Below are 25,635 nucleotides of genomic sequence, written 5' to 3' on the forward strand. Positions count from 1 at the left end.
TTATTTAGCATTTCCTCAAATCGTTTCAACCCCCTTTGACCACTCTGCTGTAAATGAAGTAGAGTCGGTGACTTGGAGAGTTAACTGGAGAGGCAATCTAGCTTAACGTCACATGACACGTGTTCCAGGTAAGGCCGACGGTGAAGGCCAGCCCCCGGCTTCTCCGTATCTTGCTTGTCCTGCCTGCTTTCCTGTTACCACCACCTGAGTACCGCAGTCCTCTGACTCAACTGGCTAGGTTGTCATTGAAGGGTAGACCTTTAAGACTGGAGAGAGACCTATTTATGGCCCCTAGAGACCATTTACCACAAATTTTAGATGCATAATGCGGATCTGGAAATGTTATCAGATAACATTTTAAAGAGGCATTTTAAAGTTACTGGTAAACCAAAACCAAAATGAGCTATCACCCACACCGTTAGCGTGTCTATTACCAAAAAGATAAGAAAGAACAAATGTTGACGAGGGTATGGAGAAGGAACTCTCACGCACTGTTGGTGGGAAGGCAAACTGGTACAGCTGCTGTGGAAAAGGGCATGGAGGTTCCCCAAGAAATTAAAAAGAGAACTACCCTATGATCCAGCAATCCCACTTCTTGGTATATATCCTAAGGAAACAAAACTATTACCTCGAAGAGAGATCTGCACTCCTATGTTCACTGCGGTATTACTTACAATAGCCAAGGCATGGAAATAACCTCAATTTCCTTCGATGGATGAATAGAGAAAGAAAATGTCACACACACACACAGAGGAATATTATCCAGCCTTAAAACGAAGGAAATCCTACCATCTGTGACAACATGGATAAACCTCGAAGGCGTTATGTGACATGAAATACGCCCGACAGAAAGACAAATACTGCAAGGTATCACTTAAATGGAGTCTTGGGGGAAAAATCAAGTTCATCAAAAAAGAGCTGAAAATTGGTTGCCAGGATCTAAGGGATGGGGGAAACAGGGAGGGGCATTAAGGGGATACAAACAGGTGTAAGATGGGTAAGATCAGAGGATCTAATGAATTACATGATGACTGTAGTTGATAACCCTGTATTATATAACCGAAATTTGCTAAGAAAGTAGGACTTAAGTGTTTCCACCAAAAAACAAAACAAACACCCCGCCCCCCAAGAAACCCAGAGAACCAAAACCAAAAAGGGTAAACATGTAAGGTGACAAATGCATTAATTAACTCAATGAGGTGGGGCGGAGGAATCCTTTCAAAATGTTTACATACATCAAAGTCATGTATACACTTCAAATATCTCACAATTTTGTCAAGCGTACCCCAATAAAGCTGAAAAAAAGTTTATTGGATCTTCTTAAAAGCATTCCACACGTTTGAAAAACAACTGCTTTATCACAGTAATCATACTTTCCTTCCACAATTACGTATGTTACTTCAGGATTCACATGGGATTATTTGAAATCATATGCCAAAATAAACTCGTAAAATATGTACATTACTGATTAACATTTAAGTCCGCTATAATGCTTGAAATGTATTCAAAAATACTGGGTGGAGAGGGAAAAGAACAAGTGTATCACTTAGAGTTAAATGTACATTTGGCCTTTTGTTTGTCCTGGATCTGGCAAAAGCCTTATTGTGTGACAGTTACTATAAGCAAGGAGACCACAGGTTTCTAACCGAGTATCACAGACTACCTATAGAATCTCAGTGGTGTCACTTCTTCTAATACCTCCAGGAATTTTGGAAAGAGTAGGTCCTATTAAGAAAGCACTTTTATTATATCATGTCATTGTAAGCTAAATATATTTAAGAAGAAAAAAAAAAAGAAAGCACTTTTGGGTGTTTGTATAGATTTTAGAACTCTACTTTCCTCCCAATTTTGATCTGCAAAGGAAACAAATAGCCATTTTCACCAAAGATCTCAAACTTCTTTTTAGAACTAAGCATCTGATTTCTGTATATATCTTCAACAGGCCTGGCAAGGGTGATTACAGTAATGCAAGTTCAATGCAAAGAATTGCTGGCTTTTGTTGTTTGTTTTTTAATGAAAACTCTCCCCAGGACCTCCCCTTCCCAAAAAAAAAGGGCACCGGGGTGGCTCACTCAGTTAAGCATCGAACTCTTGATTTCAGCTCCAGTCATGAGATCCAGCCCCGCGTCAGGCTCCGAGCTGGATGTGGAGTCTGCTTGAAATTCTCCTCCTCTCCCTCTCCCTCTGCCCCTCCCCACTCACACCCCACACTCTCTCCCACTCTCTCTAAACAAAACCAAACAAAACCAAAAAACCTCCCATCAGTTTGCACTGGAAGTTCTGCTGAAAAAAGGCAAACAAGTTATAGGTCTTGGCCTTTATAAACCACATTTAATGCCACGGAGCCAAATGAACAGACATGGAAATCATGGCTTGGTTAGAGAAGTTAAAAACAGACTTAAAACATTTTCAAGTTTAATATGCTACATATTTTTCTCTAACATAAACTGACAGAATATGATTATTTTTTAAAGCCTCCCACATAAGCAATTAAAACACACACACCCCCAACGTACTCGAATCTACATGCAGGGTTTTTAAAACAAATGAATTTTTCAACCATCAAACATTTAACCATTCAAAATCGTGGGTTTTCGTAAGCATTTCTCAGCGCTGAATTTATTAAGCAATTATGCATCAATGTCATTGAGTAAAAGTCACTGAATTTCTGCACGAATATTATGCATTTATTATTCTGATTTCTATCAATTCTAATTTTTGCACAGCCGAATTCCTTTCATCCTTGGGGCTAAGCTTATTTACAGAATAAATCACACAGCAGATCTGCGTCTGTATTTGGCTCAGCTAAAATGTTATGTCGAGATGGACACCACCCCTCCAATTTTAAATTTCAAAATTTAACATTGCAAATCTTTTTCAATTAAAAAAAAATCAACAAAGTAATTAGCTACCTTTTATCTGTAAAGAGCAATTGAACACACTTCAGAAGAGGTAGTTGTTTTTAAGCTTCACACAAAAATAGCATGTCTGTCAAAGGCTTCGGAGCTCGAGAAGTCCAATGTGTTGGGTAAGTGAAAGAAGTACCTTTTGTCAGTTAAGTGTCTGTAACAAACTGACATCAACGAAAGACTTCCTGAAAAACTTAACTAAGTGGGGAGACACTAGACCGTCCTTATCTGTGTGCCCGGTGCTGTGAAGCCGGAGCTCAGTAAATGCTGATCTGCAACCCAGGGCCCAGAATACACAAAAGGCCTTCTGCCCCAATAGGGAATCCACAAAAAATAAAAAAATAAAAAAATCATCTGGAAGCTTAATGCGGTTTCCTATCCAGTTTCAAATAGGCAGTTCACCAGCAGGCACATTGGCCTGGCAAGGAAAATGGCAGCAATTTTGTCACCAGAGAAAAAGAATGGTGACTTCAGAGACATCCTTCTAAGGTCAGTGACTCACAGCCAACTGGCAGACCACACTAGTAAATGGAAGCATGAGAAGGGGGCAGAGAAACAGATCTTAATGCCTCCCTGACCTTGAAGCCAGGGAAAAAGAGATGCAAATGGAATTTTATAAAATTCCCAACTACTGAGCAACCCTGAGAAATGAGGTCTGTGGAGTAGGCCATGGCCGTGATCTGCTGTTACTGGTCCTCAAGGGGTAAGTGCAACCAACTGGTAATGAGCATTTACAAGAAGCAATTTGACAGTATAAATTTTCTATCTACTGAATCTCATAATAAAAAAAGAATTTAAACTGGCATTTTGCATACGTCTGCTCTTACTCATTTCACCCTCCTAGTGATTGGTTCCAGAATAAACTGGAAATTTTTTTTAAAAAGGTCCTTTTCCAGAGAGAGTTTGAGAAGCACTGCACTACAGAGAACCCAAAAATCCAGTTTAGTGTGGACAGTATGCATATGATGCTTGTAAGGATATTGATTTACCTGTAATCGTCTCTTAAGTTACTTGAATAGTGAGATTTTTCAGAAGCAGATAATCTTGCCCATGTGTAATATGCTAAGCGCCTCTGATTAACATCTGAATTAATCTAGACATATTTGAAATGCAGGCCAATGAGATACCATATAATCAGTTCTGAGGAACTGAGATGTTAATTAACACGATTTCCTCAAAAAAGGTAGGTCTGTGGTCAAACCAGTTTGAGCTGTATACCCCATTCCACACCCCCTTCCTGGGGAGGTATAATACACACCAGCACATTAAGGTTCCTGACAAGGCCTGCAGTTATTAAGAAACTTGTTTAGCTCCACAGATGGGACCCTCGTTATCTAAACACCTAAGAACACCTGGGTCTTGGAAATGAGGGTATAGTTAAAAGACCCCAGATGGAAATGAGGGTATAGTTAAAAGACCCCAGATTAGCCATCGAAAACCTGCCTTGGTATCACTTTCCTGTCCTCATTCACAGTTGGATCGCACTTCCCCCCACCCCACACCACTGACCTGCAGCACCAATGAAGCAACTTTGTACAATGACTTCACAGCAAGTAAGCTCCTTGAGGACAAGAAACTGGCACCCATCCTTTGTTCCCACCGCCCTCCTGCAGCCCAACACACTGGAAGCGCTCTGCAGAGTTACCAAGTTGTTCCCTAGGGAATGTTCCAGGCTGTCTCTGCATTCCCCACCCCCCAACACACACCCAGGATGGCTAATTCCAATGGTCATCTTGTTGGCCACTCCCCTGGAATTCTTTGTCTTTGGAGGCCCCGTCCCCTGGTCCCTGGCTGCTGCGGTGTGGAAGACACCTGCTGTCCTTCCCTGGATGGGCAGACAGGCCGTAGACTAGAGCCAGAAGACACTTTGCACAGGGCAGAAGCCCCAGCTGGTGAGCTCAGTCCCTTGGCCTCGACCTCTGTGCAAAGACCTTTCTCTAAGATGCTGTGGGGGCCACAGCAGGGCAGGACCCAGGTGTTTGGGTTCCCATGCCCCAAGCTCTCCTCCCACCCGAAGCACCTGCTCCCTCCCCCACAGCACCCACATGCTATGCCGGAGGGTCCCGCGGGCTGGGTTGATACTGCGTTCGTTTTAGGGGGAGAACAAGCTAAACACGAGCCATATCACAACCCCGAAAGAGAAAGCACTGTGACAAAGCAATCATGTCAGAGCTCGACAGCATCTCTGTCCCAACTAACACCACACTCCAGGTCCTACTCAACCTCTGGCTCCCCATTTCAACGATCAATAATAATACATTTTCCCTCAAACGACTGTTATTTTTAACTTCTATGGCTCCTCTGTTTACTTCAAAGGCAGCACCCAGAATCTGAGTGACCTCTACAAGGTCGTGCAGTCAGTGAAATGTAGGCCAAGGAATTGGTTTTCGTACACGTTCTTCCAACCACCAAACCGCGGGGTCTTTGTGAAGGTCAAAATTATCATGAGACATTATTTACATAGTACACAATGAGCTCAGTTCTGCAGCTGTTACCAACACGAGCCACAACTTAAAATAATAAAAAATAGAAAGATAAGAAACCATTCGTTTTACTCACTGTTCACATAAACATTAAATGTCACAGAAGAATTGACATCGGAATTGGACACTTGAAACGTGTAAGTGCCTCCTTCATTCCCTTTTAATCTGGTTAGATGAAGTTCACTCACATATCTACAGAAAGAGAAAGAAAGAAAAGAAAAGAAATCAATCACCCGGGAACGGCATTCCTCGAGTGAGAGGGTTTTCCACAGTTTCTCTCTGGAAATACATAGCTGTTCCAGGAAGAACAGGGCTCACTTAACTCAGTATTAACAAGACCCACATTAACAAATCCAAACATATGCACATGTATTTGATTTGGGACAAGTGGCTGAGCGGGGAGAGGCTTTCTCAGCATGAAGACAACCTCGTGGAGACTCCGGCCTCCCCCCCCCCACCGCCCCCGCTGTCCTCACGCCCACATCCCTCTCTGTGCACAGTCCCTCACCAGGGTCCCGAACTCCCCTGCCCTGCTGCTTTAACACCGGGCACCTGGCCAGAGCAGCAGGTGTCCACATGCAGGAGCAGGACCCTCGCAGCCAGGCCAACACTGGGGCCCTCAGCTGCCTTCTCGCAAGGACCATCACCTCCTAGTTCTCCCTTCACCCCCACGACTTCTTCCTAGTGTCCTTTGCAGTATTTGCTCTCCGAGCTGCAGGGATACCGGATACGGCCGTGTAGACTGAGCACGTAGGCCTGCCAGGGGAGTGACTGATAGGACGGGGTGGATGCCCTGCACAGCCCTTGACCCGCTGAGCTACCCAACCGTCCTGACATACACAGCAACCTACTCGGCCTCTCCTCTCACGCTGCGCCCACCCCTGAGCAATCTACTCTCCCACTGAACTACCTGCTGTTTGCTCACAACCTTCCAATCTTGACCTCTAGTTCAGACTTCTCGGTCCTATGTGATTTTCGTGCCCCATCCCCGCCTTGTGGGTGCAGCTAATAATGACTCACACCTGCAACGTCCTCCCAAGTCTTGCCCAGGGACACTTGACCCCATTTGGAAGCTGACTGCCTACCCAGGTCTACAGCCAATGAGTGACGGCCCACAGGGAGGGACAAAAGCCCAGCTCCAGAGCACCCCTGAGTTCAGCCTGCCACTCACCCACCCATCCTTTCTTTCCTCCTTTACTCTCCCTGGCAGGTCTCGCTCTCCCTTAATGAAGCCCTTGATCCGCAATCACTGTCTCAGGCTCTGCTTCTAGGGAACCTGACGTAGGACACTTTCTACCTGAATGTCTCCACTCGAGAGCCCACGGTCAACCTCCAATTCAACAAACCGTTAGCCGAACTCACGGTCTTTGCCCCCACAACCCTTCCTCCTTCTTGAATGGCATCATCGATCACCATCCAACGTGGCTGACGGACACAGAATCCGAAGGGGCATCTTCAGCTCCTACCTCTCCCCTCCCCCCCCCACCACCCCTCATCCGCCAATCACTGAGTCTTCTAAAGAGGTAGCCTGGACGCCTCCCAAATCCATCCTCCTCCCTCCCGCCCTCACACCTTGGCCCAGGACAGCGTCATCTCTCACCCACATCCCTCCAACAGCCCATGGCTCCTGACTGGAAAAAAATATGTCGTCTGTCTAGACATCTACGTTGTTAGCCGTTTGATCTTGGTCAAGTTACCTAACTCATTTGTGCCTCAGTTTCCTCTTCTACAGAATGACAGAAACAAGAGTGCCTGTCCGTGGGGTTTGTGAGAACTGAAATTATTGACTTACTATCTGGAAGGTACTTAGAACAGCGCAGCACAGGCAAGAGCACCTGCAGCCCACAGAGAGTAAGCTACTTTTACGATCTTATTTATTATTTTTATTTATTTTATTTTTATTTACTATTTTTATTGTACTTTTTACTACTTTACGATTGCTACTATTTTCATTATAAATGTCTTGAGGATCAAATGAGAGGTGTGGGGGCCCCTGGGTGGTGCAGGCGGTTAAGCGTGCCCGACTCTTGGTTTCGGCTCAGGTTGTGATCTCGGGGTCGAGAGATCGAGCCCCCACGTTGGCTCTGAGCTTAGTGGGGCGTCTGCTAGCGTGTCTTTCTGCCTCTCCCTGTGCTCGCTCACTCTCTAATAAATAAATAAATCTTTAAAAAAAATGAGGTGTGATAAGAAAGAACTTGGGTTCACTGCCTTGTCCAAAGCTACTGAATAAGGCTGTTTTCTTTCAGTTTTTAGGGTTGTTTTTTTTTTTTAAGACACATTTATTTATCTAAGAGAGAAAGCACACATGCGAGCTTTGTGGGGGGGGGGAGGGGAGGAGAGAAGCAGACTCCCCCGAGAGGGGAGCCAAATGCAGGGCTCCAAGCCTGGACCCTGAGATCACGACCTAAGCCAAAATCAAGAGTCGGAGGCTTAACCTTGACGGAGCCACCCACGTGCATATTTTTCTTATGGTTTTTAAAAAAGCATTCAAAGGGCTGACTTTCCTCTTTCTCTGAAAAATTATTTACTGTGTCCCTAGTATATGTCAGTCCCTGCTCTGAACTGTCCCCCCATATCAGAAATGTGAAAGCTGATGCACAGACTTCTGTGTGTGCTTTAAACACAAGCAAAAGGAGACACTGGTCTGAAGACTCAGGAAGGAGCCCCAAACTTCTTTCTATCAGGTGTCCTCTCCCACATTTATGGGTCACAGAATAGAATCTGGTAAGCCCAGAGAATGGGGGAGGTGTCGAATCCCCAGGGCAAGGCTCTTTTCTTACCTGATATTACTCTCATTGTCAGACTTGGGATAATCTTCCCATTTATCAGCAAAGGATCTGTTCATGTAGACCCAGTGCCGGTGCTCAGGTCTGGGGTATGCCTCATATTCAACCACCAGATCCACATTCTCTCCATCATTCACAAATATCGTAGTATTCATCATGGGGAAGATATTAATGAATCCTTTATCTAATCGTAACAGAACAAAACAGGAAGAAACTATTAACCATGACTACGCAACAGAAAACACAACTTCATCTTTGGATTACAAAGATAACTGACTGGTTTCAGGTATTAATTGTCAATAATAAGACTATTTTAACAAGGACACACCTGAAATGTTTATTCTCCCATCTCTGTCTCTCAAGCAACTCTCTTAAAGACCTAGCACCATGTCATAAGTCTTCTAGAATGACGAGTCCTGATGTTTCTTAGGTTAAAAAGCGTTTGGACTAAATACTCAGCCCATGCCCAGACCCAATATAAATGTGTATGTGATAGGAAGGTGTCATAAATCAAGAAGGAGAAGCACGCCCTACGGTCAATAAAGAGGTTGAAAGAAGACCATTTAATATTTCAAGAAAAATAAGCTTACATCTTACCACATATCACAGATGAAATCAAGGACAGCATTTTAATAACCACACCGTATTGTTAACTAAACAACAGAATTAACTCCTTTATCAAACCTCTATAGAGGGGGGAGCAGTTCTCTAGGCTTTTTAGGAACAAGAGAAGAAAAAGAAATCATAAAATCATAAAATTCCTAAGACTCTGAATACATAAACATTTTTAAATGTCTACACAGTAAAAGTAAGGCAGTAGGAAAAAGAACATGAAAATATAGATGGAACAATATTTAAACTGGTAATTAAAATAAGGCTTCACTTTTCACTTATTAAAAATAGCTAAACTTCAATAGAGCTGCTAAAAAATAAAGTATATCCATCCTATGGAAAAACAGCAAAACGAATTTGAAAGAGACTCAATACTTTTCCAAGTGTGGTAAAAGTAGCACGCTGAATTACACACTGTAAATTGCCACAACTCTTTCAGAAAGCATTTAGCGATATAGATTTTCTATAATTATCTATTCTCCCATTTAACCCTGTAATTCCCATTTGAGAACTCTTCTCAGTGGATAGCTACATACAAAAAGAACGGCTACCTACCCTGGACATAGTAATTTTTTAAATCAAAGAACTGATTAATAAAGCAGCCCTCAGAAATGGTTATATAATAGTAAGAAGAGAGAGCTTGAAAAAAATGTAATAAAATTATATTATAGCCACCATTTATGGAATGTTTACTAGGGGCCAAGAACTGCCCTAAGTACCTTAGCATACACTTAAATTAATAATTATGACAAAGATTTAATTTTATAACAATACTGAAAGAGAAAGCTTGTAACTCCTAACTTACAGATGAAAAATATCCAGTCCTGGAAAGCTAAAAAGCTGGCTACCCAAAGGCAGAGCCCAGCTCTGAATAAAAGCCTGTGAGAAGCCAAGGCTGGCCTCTTCTTACTATAGCATAAGCCCTAAATTCTCCATGTACTTTCAGTTAGAGAGAGAGAATAAAATCATATGTATAGGGACACCCGGGTGGCTCAGTGGGTTAAGCATCTGCCTTCGGCTCAGGTCATGTCCCCAGGGTCCTGGAATCAAGTCCCGCATCGGGCTCCCTGCTCAGCGGGTACCCTGCTTCTCCCTCTCCCTGCCACTTGCCCTCCTGTGCTCTCTCTGTCCAATAAACAAATAGAAATCTTTAAAAAAATGTATGTATAATTAAACCCTGCTGTGTACAAAAATATAAGCAATATGCCAAATCTTATAAACAGCTGTATCACATTAGTGGGATTATGGAAGCGTTTCCATTTTATTCTTCCATTTCTTTTTCAAAATTTTAGGATTATAAAATTTAAAATTGTTATTCATTATTTTCGGCACTATTTGGTTGAATATAGTAAGGTCCCACATGAGTTGTCATTCTAGTATTTACTGCCCTTTCGTTGCCTATAGATTCAGAATGAAAAGGAGTCCAACTGCACCAATGGAAAAGGATCTGTCACAGGTGGGAATAAAAAATCATCCAGATGAAAGTTAGAGATGGAAACCACCACCCTGTTCTAATACCTGAATCATAAATGAAGCTCGCCCTGCCATTTTTAAAACAAATTTAGGTTAATTTTCAGGGAATAAATGTTTCATCTGAGTGCTATGCTACATTTTCAGGTTCTTAAGGTCCTAAATTCCAAGATACCACACAATGCAAAATACTCCAGTATTACAGACAACAATATTTGCACTGAAATGAGTTCTCTGATCATCACCATACATAAATTACTTAAGTTCCTTCTGAGTTTTCTAGAGTCCTTTGGCTCAACATACTTTTATGTCCTATAGTGGAACAGAGCTCCAAATTCATGAAGAATTATTAGAATCGAAGAACTCCATCAGGGCTGTTTTAACATCAGGTACTTCTGCATTAAGAAATGGTGACGCATTAACATTTAATCAAGTACAAACACTAGGCCAGGCACTTCTATAAAATCTACTGCATCTTCTCCTCTCCGCAGCCTTTGGAGTCAGAAGTTGTGTTTCTCAGAAGAGGAAATGTAGGCAGAGTTAAAGCAGGGTGCCTTTGAAAATTAGGTGGCACAGCCCCGACTCGAAACCAGGCGGAGACCATCCCAAAGCCTCCCATCCCACCCTCAAGAGAAATTACTTTTCTCTTTGTCTCCTCCTGTTCCTGTCCCATCCCAACCCATCCCGAAACAATACAAAACCAGATTCGGGTTTCTCAGCCACAAGTCCTTCCAGTTACACAGTTATATTCTTGGAAATTGATGAATGGATTTTAAAAATCTGATTACATACAATAATATGCTCAAAACATCCTTACTAATTGCTTTCTGGAGCTGAAGCTGATATATCAACATGCTCCCTAATCAACTTAGCAAATTAGCACTTATGGAGTTTAATATTTTAAAAGCATAGCTTTCTATTCAAATTAATAAATGGTTCGCGATCACGTTTAGGGAAAAAGTAAGACTCTTTCTGCATGCTGACTCTATAATTGCAAGTAAAGGGTGTTTTCCACGTTTAGTCTGGTGAGATGCTTTCCATTACAACATGGGCAGAAATGCCAAAATTATATGAGATTATTGTGGGATAAATCACAGACCTCTAACACTGCTTCATACATTATTGAAGAAACATGGGGGAAAGAGGAGAAATGAAAACAAATATCACATCATTTTATTATTGCTCATGATGAAGAAATTTGCCACCCTACAAGTACTTAATCAAAGTCAAGCACTAAGACTATAATTGCATTAAAAAAGCAAGAAAGTAGATTAAATTCAAACAATACTCATAAGGCAAAAAACGTGTAACTTAAAAATTATTATTATTTCCAGTAAATCAAAGATATCCAGTACATTCACTACGTTCTGCTCTCATTAAGGAGACCTTGGAAAATAAATATTTAGTGAGATTTCCAGAGTAGGGAAGAAAAGGCTAAACCAGTTGTGCACACCAGCTCTGATGGGGTTAGGATTCTAGGGAACCATGATTCAGTTTACGCTGTGTAGGACCAAGAGTCAGGTCCCAGTGGATGTCCTCTCTGAAGGTTTACGCTACGGCCTATAAGGCTGGAGGACAGGGTGAAGTGAGGGCTGTACTAGGAAGAAGCAGCCCAATTCAGCCCTTCCAGCAACAGATGAACTAGACCCTTGAGTGGTAAAAAAGATAAGGGCTCAGGTGCCCCCGCTTCCTGAAAGACTCCGAGAAATACTTGAAACTCTCAGCATCAGCACTCCTCCATACAGCAAGCCTACAATCCATTTCCAAACTCAAGTCATTCAGCAAGAACTAGAATTTCTGAAAAAGTTCCACTTAACCTTTTATTTGTTTGGTAGGGAGGACAGGGTGGATGAGAGAAAATGACCCATTTAAACAACTTCAGTTACAGCCTTCCACTTCCCCTTTATTAAAACTGGTAGAATTTGCTCTCGTGCTCTAGGTGGAAAAGGAGACAATGATAACTTTCATTCACTCATTCATTCGTGTGGTGACAATTAAATTTCTAGTAATCTCTTCAACAGCCTATTAACATAAAAAGGAAACTATCTAGCAATTTCTTCTTTCACTACTGCCAGTAATTTATACATTCCCATAGAGATATTTACCTACGACTTCCAAGGTTGTTGTGACATTTGCCGATCCGAAAGTATTATTGGCGTAACACATGAACACTCCAGAATCATTAACTCTTGCTGAGCTGATCGTCAACCTTTCCTGACGTACAAAATTGAAGTCACCCTGATGCCAACTATTACTCTGCGTCTGTGCGTTAGTCTGCTGGTTTTGGAAGGAGAAAAAAAAAAAATCAAAGATTATCATAAAATTTATATTCAGGATCTTTCCTAGATAAATTAAAAATAGCAGCAATTAACTTCTCCATATTAACATTCATTATACGCTACTTAAGTAAGAATAATAAAGCATCATGACAAGTCTGTCATTGGAAGACTTCATATTACAGGATTATATTGAAAGATAGTCATTATTAATGATTGGAAAAAACATGAAAATTCATTTCATAACAACCGTGGCATGCATAATTCCAAATTCTCCACAGCACCAAGTATTTTTTTAACAGTGCCAAATTTTAAAAGTCTCTCTGTAAGAAATATGACAGAGTACTGATATTTTACATTGAGTCAGCATAGTTAGGTCATATCAGTATCTCCTGTTACACTGTTTTTATTCTAGATCCCAGTGATTGAAAGAAAACACATCACTAATAATATTCTATTTTGTCAATATTTATATTATTTTCATGAATAAAAATTGAATCACATCTAAAACTAACTTGGAAATTCATCCTATAGTTCTTACCCGGCAGAATTTTTTTTTTTAAAGATTTTATTTATTTATGTGACAGAGAGACAACCAGCGAGAGAGGGAACACAGCAGGGGGAGTGGGAGAGGAAGAAGCAGGCTCCCAGCAGAGGAGCCCGATGTGGGGCTTGATCCCAGAATGCCGGGATCACGCCCTGAGCCGAAGGCAGACGCTTAACGACTCCGCTACCCAAGCACCCCTTACCCAGAAGAATTCTGGCAACTACTAAAAGGGGTTCCAAAGTATGTGAGACATGTAAGACCAAGCCCCAAATTATTTAAGCATGAGTGGAAGAGAAAAAGTTGCAAATTTACTCTCGTGATATTACCATTCTACTCATATTATTTGTCTGCACACAAGACACGGAGAGATTTCTTGTATGGAAACTATCATGGGAATAAAATATAATATAAACTATAGCCACTCTAAAAATATTAAAGGGAGTACCACATAGCTTTCTGCATCTTCCAAATTTTCTGTAATATGAACACATTCCTATTGAAAAAAGTAACAACTGAAAAAAGAAAGTAAACAGAACCTGATATTGACATGGAATGAGATCAAGGGTAATTCGCGGGCCAGGCTATGGTGAACTATTAGCATTAGACCATTAAACCAGAACAATCCTTATGGAAAGCAATTTGGCACATTGTTCATATCCCTGATCAATTCTAGCAAATTTATCTCAAGGAAATAACTCAATTTTTTTTTTTTTTAATCTCCAAAATATTTACTGTAGTGCAATTTCGGAGATGACCTAAAGGTACACCAAGCATGAAAATTATAAATGTGAAAATAAGAAAAATGTTTATATTACTTAAAAAGCATAAATTGAGTGTACCTTGAAACCGCAAACGTGGTAATACACATGCATAGGAGCAGAGAGAAAAGAAATACGAAAAAAAAAAGTGGGCAATGTGGCATTCATAAAGACCAGCCAAGTAAAGACTACTGAGCTTTTGGAATGCTTGAGGTTCAAACTGTGTTGTAAATATAAAATATGTCCCAGATTTTGAAGACTTAATATGAAAAAAGTAATGTAAAATAACCCACAGATACTTTTTATATTAATTACATGATAAGATAATATTTTAGCTATACTAGGTTAAATAAAATGTATTACAATCAATTTTACTTTTACTCTGTCATGTGTCTACTAGAAAATATTAAATTACATAGGAGGCTCACATTTTCTTTCCATTGCATAGCAGTGCTACATGCAATGGTGGAATTATATCTGTTTCTCTTTTTTTCTGTTATTATATTTTTGGAAATTTTTTTTACATTAAAATGAGCATACATGAGAGCAGACTGCCAAAACTGAATGTTTTGAAATAAAAAGAAGAGAAACCTGCTTTGTTAAGTAACTGTGAGATCTTGAGCAAGTCAAGGATACCACCAGTCTCAGCTTTTGTTTCTAAAAGGGAATGAGAGGGGCGCCAGGGTGGCTCAGTTGGTGAAGTGTCTGCCTCGGCTCAGGTCATGAACTGGGGGTCCTGGGAGGGAGCCTCTGGATCAGGCTCCCCGCTCAGCAGGGAATCTGTTGCTCCCTCTGCCTCTTCCCCTTGCTCTCTTTCTCTCAAATAAATAAATAAATAAAAGGGAATGAGAAAGCAAAGGTCTTTAAAGGCCTTTTCAGTTTGAAGCACAATGCAGAGATGAAGATATTCTCTTCCAGGAGATTCTTCTAGTAATTGGCAGAAATCTGCCAGTTCACTGCAGAAAAGCAATGAAATAGCAAAGGGAGGTGACACTGTTTTGTCCTCTCCCAGTCCATCAGGTCACAGACTTCTCTGCAAAGGCAGAGTGACAATGGACAGGTAAGGCCACATTCTAGATTTACGGTATATCTTCCTTCTAGTTCTTGCAAGAGCCCAAGGGTCTACAATAGGGACCTAAACAAGAACAATGAACACATCAGTGCAGGAAGAAACAGCTTGGTCCCAAGGGATACAATGTCAACACCTAAACCTCAAGACCATAATTCAGACACTGTCAAGTATCCTACTAAAAAGTAAAAATATAAGGGTTTAGAGGCATTAGAAAAGCTAATCAAGATTCACAAGTGTTGAATAAACTCCAAGACTCTCTCACATTTTAAAACAAGTAACTGCAAAAACTCTAGAACAGTCATTTTATCCTAAATTTCACTGTGAGTTAAACTTATTCTAAATGGTCAGGATCAAATACCATGGATTTTTAAGATAATCTGATAGTGAGAACAGTGCTAAGTATTCCAGACGAAGCCAAAGGATAGCAACAAAGGATTCATGGATGAACCTTGGCATAGAGCCATGGGCCCCATCTGCAAGTCACACATTACATATTGTTTGCATGTGATTCGGGTTTCCTTAACCCTTGAGGTGCACATTGGGATTTCCCCAAAGAGTTCCCAACACCGAAGGCTTATCTACCAGCGCCAGTGGATTAATTGGGAATGGCATGCGGGACTCTTGGGAAAAATGGTTCAGAACAAAACTGCCTAGGGCAATTTAATTTCTCATCGAAAAAAGGCTATTTTCAAGTTATACAGAGGCTCAAATATGCACATGGTCTAAACTGTTCTCTCATCTGAAATTAAGGATGATAGAAAGCCAATTATCGTAGGATTGTGTTCTCTAAGGTTAGTCAAAAATGCATACATAAACTATTGTTTTTATTAAATTGTATGATAAGGAAACTAAAACTCTGAGCCATTGGTTTGAAAGAACAAGTCTCTAGTACAATCCATTCTCCTAGTCAATGGCAGGCTTCATTAACAAGGTATCATCCATCACCAAGTCTACATGAATACCATCATAGTACTTTGCATATGCTAATCACCATGGTTACTTATCTAGCAAAGAATTCTTTAAACAGGCATGAAATTGCCAATATTGAATACAGAGCATGAGGAGGAAGAAGAGGAAGAGGAGGAGGAGGAGGAAAATATATTATTTCTTCTCTCCAATGTAATGCATATATGCGTACTGATGAAAAAACCACCGTGACAGCTAATTAACTAGATGGCCACGATTATGCAAATAAAAATTATTGAATATTCAGTCGATGGAAATTTTAAAGCAAAATATTTGGGAAATTAGACATCTGAAAGACCTTGCTACTAATGAATATTCAGAGAGAGAAAGAAAAAAAAAACTTCATATAACTGGCTAAAATTTACTTAAGATATGCCTAACGTAGACATTCAATATGCATTTGTTAAATGAATGAGATCTTAAACATGTCCCAATGTTTCAGATTAAACATAACCATTTTATTAATAGTGACTCAAACAAACAGAAAACCATTAGCAACTTGACCTCAGGTAACCAGCCTCAGACGGGGGATGTCAGATCAATACAAAAAAGAACCACATCTCTCAAATGGACAGGCCACTTTATGGGAAAGGAAAGAGCTCCCTAGTTGGTATCTGAGACCATTTACTCTTTTTAAATATGAAAGGAAAAAAAATTGACAACTTTTCCCAATATTTTAAATAATCTGGCCTGGATAGTTTTAATAGTCCTAAAAATCAAAGTACTTATGCAGTTAACCAGAAGTTGTCTTAAAAACTTCCCTACGAAAGTCAAAGAAACAGCACACGGTAATAACAGGGTCTGAAGTTCTCTCTTCGATTTTCTCAAAATAAATTGACAAAATGACACGCATTTGTCACGAATAATGAACGCACACATCCACATATGGTGCTACGAAAGGGGAAAAGATGCATCTTGACACACGCGCAGACAGTCCCACCCCACAGACACACCAGCTGAGCCATCCCCCGGACAATGAATAGACTGGTTGAAGGGAGAACCTTAAACTCTCCCACACGGACAGAACAACGTACTGAGAAAAAAACAAAGGCAAGAAGCCCCTCACCTGGCTGTTTTCCTTGATCCACATGGAGTCCACGGAACTAGACACATCCTTTACCAAGCACGTCACAGAGAATTCTTCCCCTTCCCTTAGAAGAGAGCTTGCTTTGGACACCAACACCACCGGTACAGCTCTGATGGCTGGAAGAAACAGAAATTGGCCCTCAGATCATGCCTCCTACCATCATAGGCCACTTTCACTTACCACGTTTCCTCAAATGCACACAACCTACTTGCTGCTCTTTCTAAGAAAATATCAAGTATGGCACTAACCGACCTGTATGACTTGCAGATCTGAAGACATCAGCAATTAAATCTTGCATTCTTCCAGCAAATTCATCAACATCGAGTGGAAATGGTAAGAATGTCTGCTCTGAGATGATAATGCGCCTGGACAATGCTATTTGAAACAGGGAGAAACCCCGGCACAGGGAAGCGGCTTTAATCTGTGCCTCACACAACCCTGACGGTTTCACGAAGATGTGATACGACTAATCACATTTTTTTAACCAAACAGGTATCTTTCCCGTGTGCCATCATAGTAACGCCTTGCTCATTTCTGAAAATCTCCATTTTAAATAACCAAGCTTTCCTTAATTCCAATGAGCATACTTTTTCAAAAGCTTAATAAAAACTGCTCGGTAGCTGAATGCCAACTGGTGTTGAATTTGATGATCTCGGAGATACAAAATCTAGACATCTTCCAGCTACGAAAATAATCTACATAATGCCACCGTAATAACAAGGTCCATACTCAGCTGGTACTCTGCTCCTCAGATTGGGAATAGTTTGGGAATGCATTAAAATCCAATCACTGAGGAGAAAGTCAATTCCTCTATCAATAGTCAATCAAGGAGTGAATCATGTATATGCTAATCTTTGCAAACAGCGGAAGGGAAGCTTCCCAGGGAGGTTCTCTTGGAAGGAACACCTCATGCAGTTATGAGACTCTCGGTGTTGTGAGGTCGGTAGGTGTCACAGCTGTCCCCGGGAGGGTCTGAACGCCAGTCTCTGCTAGACACAGCCTGCTGGAGGCGGCCGTGGACTGGTGGTGTGGGCTTGGGGGCTACCAAATGAAGAAGTCACAAGCAGCTGCTGGGAGCTGGGGGAAATGATGAAGAGCCTGCGGCCTGAGTGAGACTAAGATGGACCAGCAAGGAGACAGATGTCGCCCGCCCTCCCCCGACTGGAGGCTCCGCCCCCGAGCAGAGCGCGAGAAAGGGCCCCTACCTGCCCTCACTTTCAGGGTGAATTTCGCGGACAGCACAGACTTGCCCTTCTGGTCTGCAGAGCAGTGCAAGCAGAGCCGATGATACTCGCGCTTCACGTTTCTGATCGTGATGCCAGCCTTGGGATCAGCGACAAACGTCAGGTCCTTGGGAAGAGGCTTCCCCTCGCACCCCCTGAGGGAGTAATTGGTCACCTCTGGGTCTGTCAGAGGACAGCGGACCAGCGTATCATTGTCTTCTTTCCCATACAAGCGAAGGTCAACGAGGAAAAGCTCTGCAGGATCTAAAGCACATTAAAACTCGGGAGTTTGAACGGCTAGTCGCAGGCACTGGAAACATTTGTAAAAGATCTCAGAGGACTCCGACTTTTTTTCCTTTGCAAGCAAAGTAGAATTCATCCAAATATTACTAAGCAACAGTGAACATTTATTAAACACTTTCCACGTGTCAGACACTAAGCTCGGACCATTACACCTTATCTCATTGAACTCTCAAAACACCCCCATGTGATGGGCACTATCGTTACCACCCTTCAGAGATGAAGACACCGAAGTCTCAAAAAAGTGACTCTCCTAAAAAGTGACCGGCCCGGAAATGGCTGACCGGAACTCAAACCACAGTCCGACTGATACCACAACTTGAGGTCTTGAAATGCTGAGGGTATTTTATTACGATAGTTACCCTTCTTCAACAACAGGGAATACTCTGAGGGGGATGGGCCAAGACTCAGCCAGTGCACTGGTACCTATTAAGGTCAGAGAAAGGTGTTCTTTCTCTACCCCACTGTGGGGACCCCTTTCCAGAGCCCCCAGTCTCCAGGATCTTTCAGCTTCTGCATAAAATCTGCAAAACCATTAGCAGGCCACCCTGTACAAATGTCACGTGGGCCTCACCCTTCATATTCCTTGAAAAATGTGTATAAATATAAACTTCTGGACAACAGATGAAGCCATATTCCCAAGGGGAGCTTACGAGTTTCAGGAATCCTGTGGTAAATGCCATCTAAACCAGGACACTTGTGAGTGAAGGGGAGTGCCATTAATATATGCCAGGACACCAGGTGTGGACTGGAAAGGCCTCAGGCAGACTGGGACCTCCTATAAGCAAAGACAAACCTCATTCTGTATACACAATATACAGCCACCTCTGCTGTGTCAAGATAATACAGATAGATAGCTGGGCCAACAGATTGTGTTTAAAATGTTTAATTGTCCTTTCCACCTGGAATTCAGGTGTCCGACAAAAATCAATCTGACATCATTGACATATACTTACCATTCAATTTTGAAAAAAATAAAATTTCCAGAATGAATTATGTACCTCCTAGCCTAATCTGTTCTATGAATAAAGTCCCTCATGATGGTGGGACTAAGGTCCAAAGCCATAGTTGGTTATTTTTCCATCTATTCTTTCTCAGCTGCTTAAGGCTAGCTCCTACAATCCCCCGGTTTCCTTCACTGCTGTAACATAAATTACTTAAGTATCCAAACATCTTAAATCAGTAATAATTCAGTGGAGCACTAAGTTACTGAGGAAGACCCCTTCTAAAGAAAATCCATGAACTCTGCGAGACTGACTTGGCTAATTCCGCAGTCTTCCCCATTTATTCAGGCATCTACCCACTGTATTAATATGCAGAATGATACTTCATGACCACCTGGAAATTCCAGAGTACCTTCTTGAATGTCAAAGAACAGCACCCAGGTTGGCTCCACCATTATGGAACCATACCCCACGGCTAAGCTGTGCCTTATCAGTGTCTATTTTTCAGGTACCTAACCTAGGAAAGAATAACAGATAAACTAAGGAGAGGCAGGGTCGATTTCACCGCAACCTTCTTTATAGTGAACAACTTTATTAACCCTTGATAGAGCTTGAATTTGCACAATTCTGTCTCCTGAACAACAATTACATGAGAGCAACAGTGCAGGTGACCCTATCCAAACGTTTCAGTGAGACACTGAAACTCTCGAGCTTGCTCTGATCTGCCATCTGGGACAAATGGATCCATTGTTCTTCCACCATATCATGGGCGAGGCCTCCAACGCCGGCCTGTGTCAATGGTAGCCCCAGTCCAGGCACAAACTCAGGACCAGAACCCGGACTCTATTTCTCCCCCTATAACCTGCGTATGTCTCTTACAGCTTTAAGTACTTGTTTTTACATCAACAGAAAGATTCTTCCTGCCTCCCACCGTCAGCAAACCTCCTCCTGACAAGGATGTTCGAAGCACAAACACAGATGAATCACTGAGTTTATCATAGGAAATGAGGTACGGAAATCCAACAATCATATTTTTCTTCTGTTTCTAAGAGGTCACAGTTTTTTTAAAAAAAATGAATCAACTGACAACTATTAAGAACCTAAGAGGAACATGGGGTGATTAGCTGACTATGTTATTTTTCTGGAATTTGCTCTCTAAAAGTGGGTCAGTTCTTTTGAAGTGTTGGTCTGTTTAGGCCTTCAGAGGCCTTTAGTTCCCTGAAGTGTTTTTACTAAGTGGGAGTATCTAGGATCTCAAGGCATTAAAACACAGCTTTCCCAAAGGGCCTAATTTATTCTCGGGGTTTACTCACAGTGCCAGGACAAATGGGCTAACCATATTGTAATCTCATTAGGAAGAGTACTGCAGCCTTGCGGACCTTCAGCTGGAGTCCTACCCACAGCCACGATGTATCAAAAGATGGGGGGAACTGACAAAGAAAAATTTGTTTCAGGCATCCTATAGCCAGCCAGTAATATTTTCTCTATGGCTCAGCCACCTATGTGTCATCCATAATTAAGAACAGGATATTAGGTTCTCTAAAGCATAGCATGAAAGAAAGCCACACATTTACCTCTAACGAACACATAAATGGACCTGCTTAAGCCCTCTCTGTTGGTGCACGTGTAATTGCCTGTGTTGGCGGCCTGCGCTTTCTCTGTGATCCACTCGTTGTGTGTGCTCTCACTCAGTTGACCCGGGGTCTCAAAAGTCCACTTGACAAATCCTGGATCGGTGCATAGCAGCCTAATCTCATCGCCAGCACTGACTATTAACTCTGATTTTGCTGGATGGATGGATGGTAGAGACAGTTCCCCTGGACTCACAGATGGTTGAGAAGAGCCTGCCAAGAAAAATAAGAATCGTGTTGAGTATGATCTTTTTCCTTGGCGAAATAAAGCATTTCTTCCAATATTGATTTCCATCTTCTGTGCGCTCTACAATAAAAATAGGACAAAGCTGCCCCGCTATTTATAGTTAGAAAGAGTTCTGGTTAAAGTTTCTTAAGTTCATCTAGAAAATTATTTTCTGCAACTCCCAATTAATCCTGGGGGTCACCCCTGGTATGCGAGCCATACTTGTGGGATGCCATGGCCTTCTCTGGGTTAAACACACAGCTGGGTCAAGTTTCCACTCTGAATATGGGCCATCACAGCGGTACTGACATGCTGACACCCAGCTTAGAAAAAACAAAAACAAAACCTCACACTATAAAAAAAAAACAACAACAAACAACAAAAAACAAAACAAAAAAAACCCAAAAACAACAGCAACAGCAAACTACTGGCCTGTTACTCTTCTGGCAAAATGTACATGACCATGACACAGCCTGGCTGTGAATTCAGTTATTTGTACGCAATTCTCCTTATATGGTGACGTTCATCAAAAGGAGAACTATTTAAGCATTTCAAACAATAAGGCAGAAAATGAAAATCCCATTTTAAAGATCAGACTGTGAGGTATTTCATGACATAGGCTGGGTTGCGCCTAATGAAACTAATGCCTAGACAGGTTTCCTAGTTTAAAGATGCAAACTTCAGACTCTGAACAGGAAACCTGAACCTTAGAAAATTCACGGCAGCCAATTCATCCACTCATTCATCCATCTGTTGCATGAACACAAATACCTGTTCACTAATTATCAAAAGCTTCGAGCCAGGTGCTGGGGAAAAGTCCATGTAAGGGCAACACAGGGTTGTTACACGCACTCCAGAGTTCAAAAGAACACACGGCTCCTGTGTCAGAATAAGTGAAATGTAGCTACAAGTTTTAGCTTTAAGCCAAAGAAGAGGAAGAAGAAGGGGTGGGCTGGACCTTGACCGTATCAGGGAAGGTAAAAGAAAAGACAGACACCCATGGATACATATACACCATAGAGACCACAACGACGATGTGGAGACACTACATTTTTCGGTAGAAAAGTGACATGCGCTACTGTAAGATACCAGAGATCTTCTAGATTTGCGGAAATTCGTGAAGAGCTCTGATCCTCAGGTAGGCAGAAGCAATGAGACCTACAGTAAAGGATCTGAGACTAAAGATGCACCAGAGGAAAAACACATTAAAAGTTACAGTGTCATTAAAACTACAAAGACGGACTCACACATGACCTGGGTGAGCGAGTGGGAAGAAAGGGTCCCTGGGTAAGGTGGGCTAGAGCAACAGGGTAACAGAACTCCCCCTCTGCGGGTCAGGAGAGGCTTTCTATCACTTCTGCAGGGCCACGGGTGAAATGGGGCATCTATCCCCTCCACACGCATAGAAGGTCGGAGACAAGAAGTGACCTGAGTTCTGAAGCAAGAGTAAAAGGCGCAGGCAGCAAGGGAGCCACGCCAGGAAGCTCTCCACAGGTTTGGCCGGACTGGAGGTGGGAAGACATGATCAGAAAAGGATGGGGACAGGCGGGGCAAGAGCCCTGCTCCCAGGGGCTACCTGGCCAGTGGACGGACTTCTCACCTCAAGGCCTGCATTGCAGATGGTGGAGGAAGAGCAAAAATGGGTGAAGTTAAAAGACAGGATCAGAAAGTCAAGGGGAAGGGCTTGTGGAAAAAAGAGGAACGCACAGAGTACCAATCTTGAGAGCTCTTCCAGCTAAGAGAGTATAGATTTGAGATTTAAAAATCAAACAAAAATGAATGAGCAACAACAGCCAACAAAAAACCACCGCCAGGAAGGAAGGGAGGGGGGAGCTCAAGAGGGAAGAAGGTTTTAAAGAGAAGGTGGTGGGTTCTAGGGCAGATGCTGAGCGAGATCAAGGGAATGAACGAAAGTGGTCAAGGGAATGAAGCGACTATGTTTGGTGAGAAAGAGACGGCAGGAAACCCAAGAGCACAATTTCAGGTGAGTGGGAATTTCTGTATGCTCCGCGGTTAAAGGCTCTGCGCGTAGACCCCTCTCTGAGCTGTGGCAGCAGAAGGGAGACAGATCTGCAGTCGAACGACATTAAAAGTTACAGAAGAGACCTGGGGACATGTGAAGACAGAAGCAAGAGAGTCTGTGGAGAAGGACAGATCAAAGATGCTCTAAAGAAGCATGGAAACTGTCCCCTGCAGGCGCTCAGAGATGACTGGTCTCAGTTCCAATCTGGTATCCAGACAAATATTGCATCCGGGCACTTCTGACCATGGCTTCAATCACAGCTCCACAAGGTCATGCCAAGTGCGTCCCAAACTGAAGACCCTTAGCAACCCTCGATTCGCAGAAGGTAACAACAAGGTCGATGACAATCATCAAAGGTTATTAAGCACCAACGTAAGAAGTGCTATAGACGAGACCATCTGTACCCACCAGGCTCAGCATCTACATGGAGGGGCCAGAATATGGAGACAAAGTGCTTGGGATTGTTTTTAAAGTCTTACAGAGTGTTAAATAATGAAAACGGGCACAGCAATAAATGGAGACACTATTATTTCAATTATTTATCCCCTTTTAAAAAGGGAGTAGTTCCAAGCGAATAGCAGTGACGTTGACAGAAAATTTAATCCAAAAATTCTTAAAGAATTTATATTGCAATATACTTCAATCAATTTAGCTTTCTCAGGAGTGGCTCTTAAGAGCATATGTAAATATGACAATCCAGCTGAAAAAATATTGCTGACTTCCGGAGACCTACCATGCCAATGGAAGTGTGACCTAAGGCAGGCCACTCAATTTCTCTGTGCCCAAGTTTCCAGATCTGGAAAATGATAAAAATACCCTCACCTCATAGTGTTCCTATGGGAATCGAATGTGACAAACACATGCAAGGAGCTTAACACAGGACGGGGCACGCTGAATAGATGTTGGCTATTACAGTGTAAAGCATACTCAGGAAGAGCTTGGCTCTTGAGTTAAGACTCTAGATTTGTCTCCTGGCTCTGCCAGAGAGTAAGTGTGGGATCCTTAGGCAAGTTACCAATCAACTCTGTCTAGGTTTCCTCATTTGCAAAGTAGGGACAGTAACAGAACCTATTTCATAAGGCTAATGTTATACGAAACACTCCCAACTGTTTGGGAGCACACAGAAAATACATAGTAAATGTTAGACACAATCATTCTAAAAACAGAACCTCTTACCACCCCTCCAGTCAGTCCTGACTTACTCACTTCCTATGAATACAAACGGTTCCATCATTTCCCAAACAGGTTCCTGCCTGACTTCTCCCTCTTTGGCAGCAAACCCTAGCAATCTTTCCTTTGGAGCCTCTGCCTCTCATCCTTGTCTGCCTTTCCACTCCTGCTGCCCCACCCCAGACTAGCCACTTACTACCTCCTGGAGAGATAACATCCTCTCCTGAAAGATCTCACACCTCCAGCCACTCCACTCCCAACTCATCAAACCTCAGAGCCCTGAGATCCATCAGCCTAAAAAACCACCATCTTTCAACAACCCCACTCCCAGCCTCCAAAACCCTACCAGAGGTGGTTTGTACAGCTTACAAAACACTTTCATGGGACTCATTTCTAGCGGCTTCCTCTGGACCCCTACCTGCCTCTCCAGTAAGACAGATTCTTGGACTGGCTGGTTAAGGAGCCTGTGAACAGCTCCATTCCCTCCTAGCCCCATCGTTCTGCTCATGTCCCCAGATCACACCTACTCCACCAATTAACCTTCTTGCCATGTGGAAAGCCCCGTTTTTCACGGGTGTTGGTCCCTAACCACAATCACCTGTCCTAACTCCGTCCAACACGTCCAGCCCCATCACCCATCCATTTGTACTGACGCTCACTCGTGGTCTAAATCTAGGTCTTACCTCCTCCACCTACTCCAAGGATCTTAAATTGTAATTTTCCCCTGGAACAGTCATAAAAACATTCCGTTCGATACCCGAACACCCAAAATATCAGAGGGGGGACAAGCTCCGAAAGACTCAGCCCCTGTAACAGGTGTCAACAGTCCACTGCGCTATCCCCCAAAGAGGACAGATGTCACTTCCGCTGCTCCACTTAGAAAAGGGAGTGGCTCCATTCATCCATTAAACGGCTGTGGGTATCTCCAGAAAAGCAGACTCTGAATTTGAGATCACTGGCTTCTGCTTTACTTCTAGGGTTTTAAAAAATAAATTTTAAAATAATTGCCACCCGAAGCACTAAGGGTTTTGTTCTCAAAATAAATTATAAGTTCAACTCTCCAACTCACCCTATAAAATGAAAATTGAGTTTATATTAGAGTGGGACTCTGGGTATTATTTATTCTCTTTTTTCCAAACTATCTTGAATGTT

The 25,635-nt window shown here is 42.3% G+C and overlaps 1 protein-coding gene across 4 annotated transcripts in view; it reads right to left on the reverse strand.

Annotated features, from left to right (window-relative positions):
• KIT (KIT proto-oncogene, receptor tyrosine kinase) overlaps window positions 1-25,635 on the reverse strand; it is an 81,189-nt gene that overhangs the window by 25,044 nt on the left and 30,510 nt on the right. The window contains exons 2-7 of one of the 4 annotated variants that reach the window (XM_040625310.1): window positions 21,008-21,277; window positions 18,172-18,453; window positions 16,946-17,082; window positions 12,366-12,534; window positions 8,173-8,362; window positions 5,469-5,584 (exon numbers count right to left, since the gene is read on the reverse strand). In XM_040625310.1, coding sequence (XP_040481244.1) covers window positions 5,469-5,584; window positions 8,173-8,362; window positions 12,366-12,534; window positions 16,946-17,082; window positions 18,172-18,453; window positions 21,008-21,277 — 1,164 coding nt within the window. Of the gene's footprint in view, window positions 1-5,468; window positions 5,585-8,172; window positions 8,363-12,365; window positions 12,538-16,945; window positions 17,083-18,171; window positions 18,454-21,007; window positions 23,773-25,635 lie in introns of those variants that run through there. The other 3 variants (XM_040625309.1, XM_040625308.1, XM_008701524.2) reach the window with 3 other exon arrangements.

The sequence above is a fragment of the Ursus maritimus genome, unplaced genomic scaffold (genome assembly GCF_017311325.1).
Source record: "Ursus maritimus isolate PB19 unplaced genomic scaffold, ASM1731132v1 scaffold_8, whole genome shotgun sequence".
NCBI lineage: Eukaryota > Metazoa > Chordata > Mammalia > Carnivora > Ursidae > Ursus > Ursus maritimus.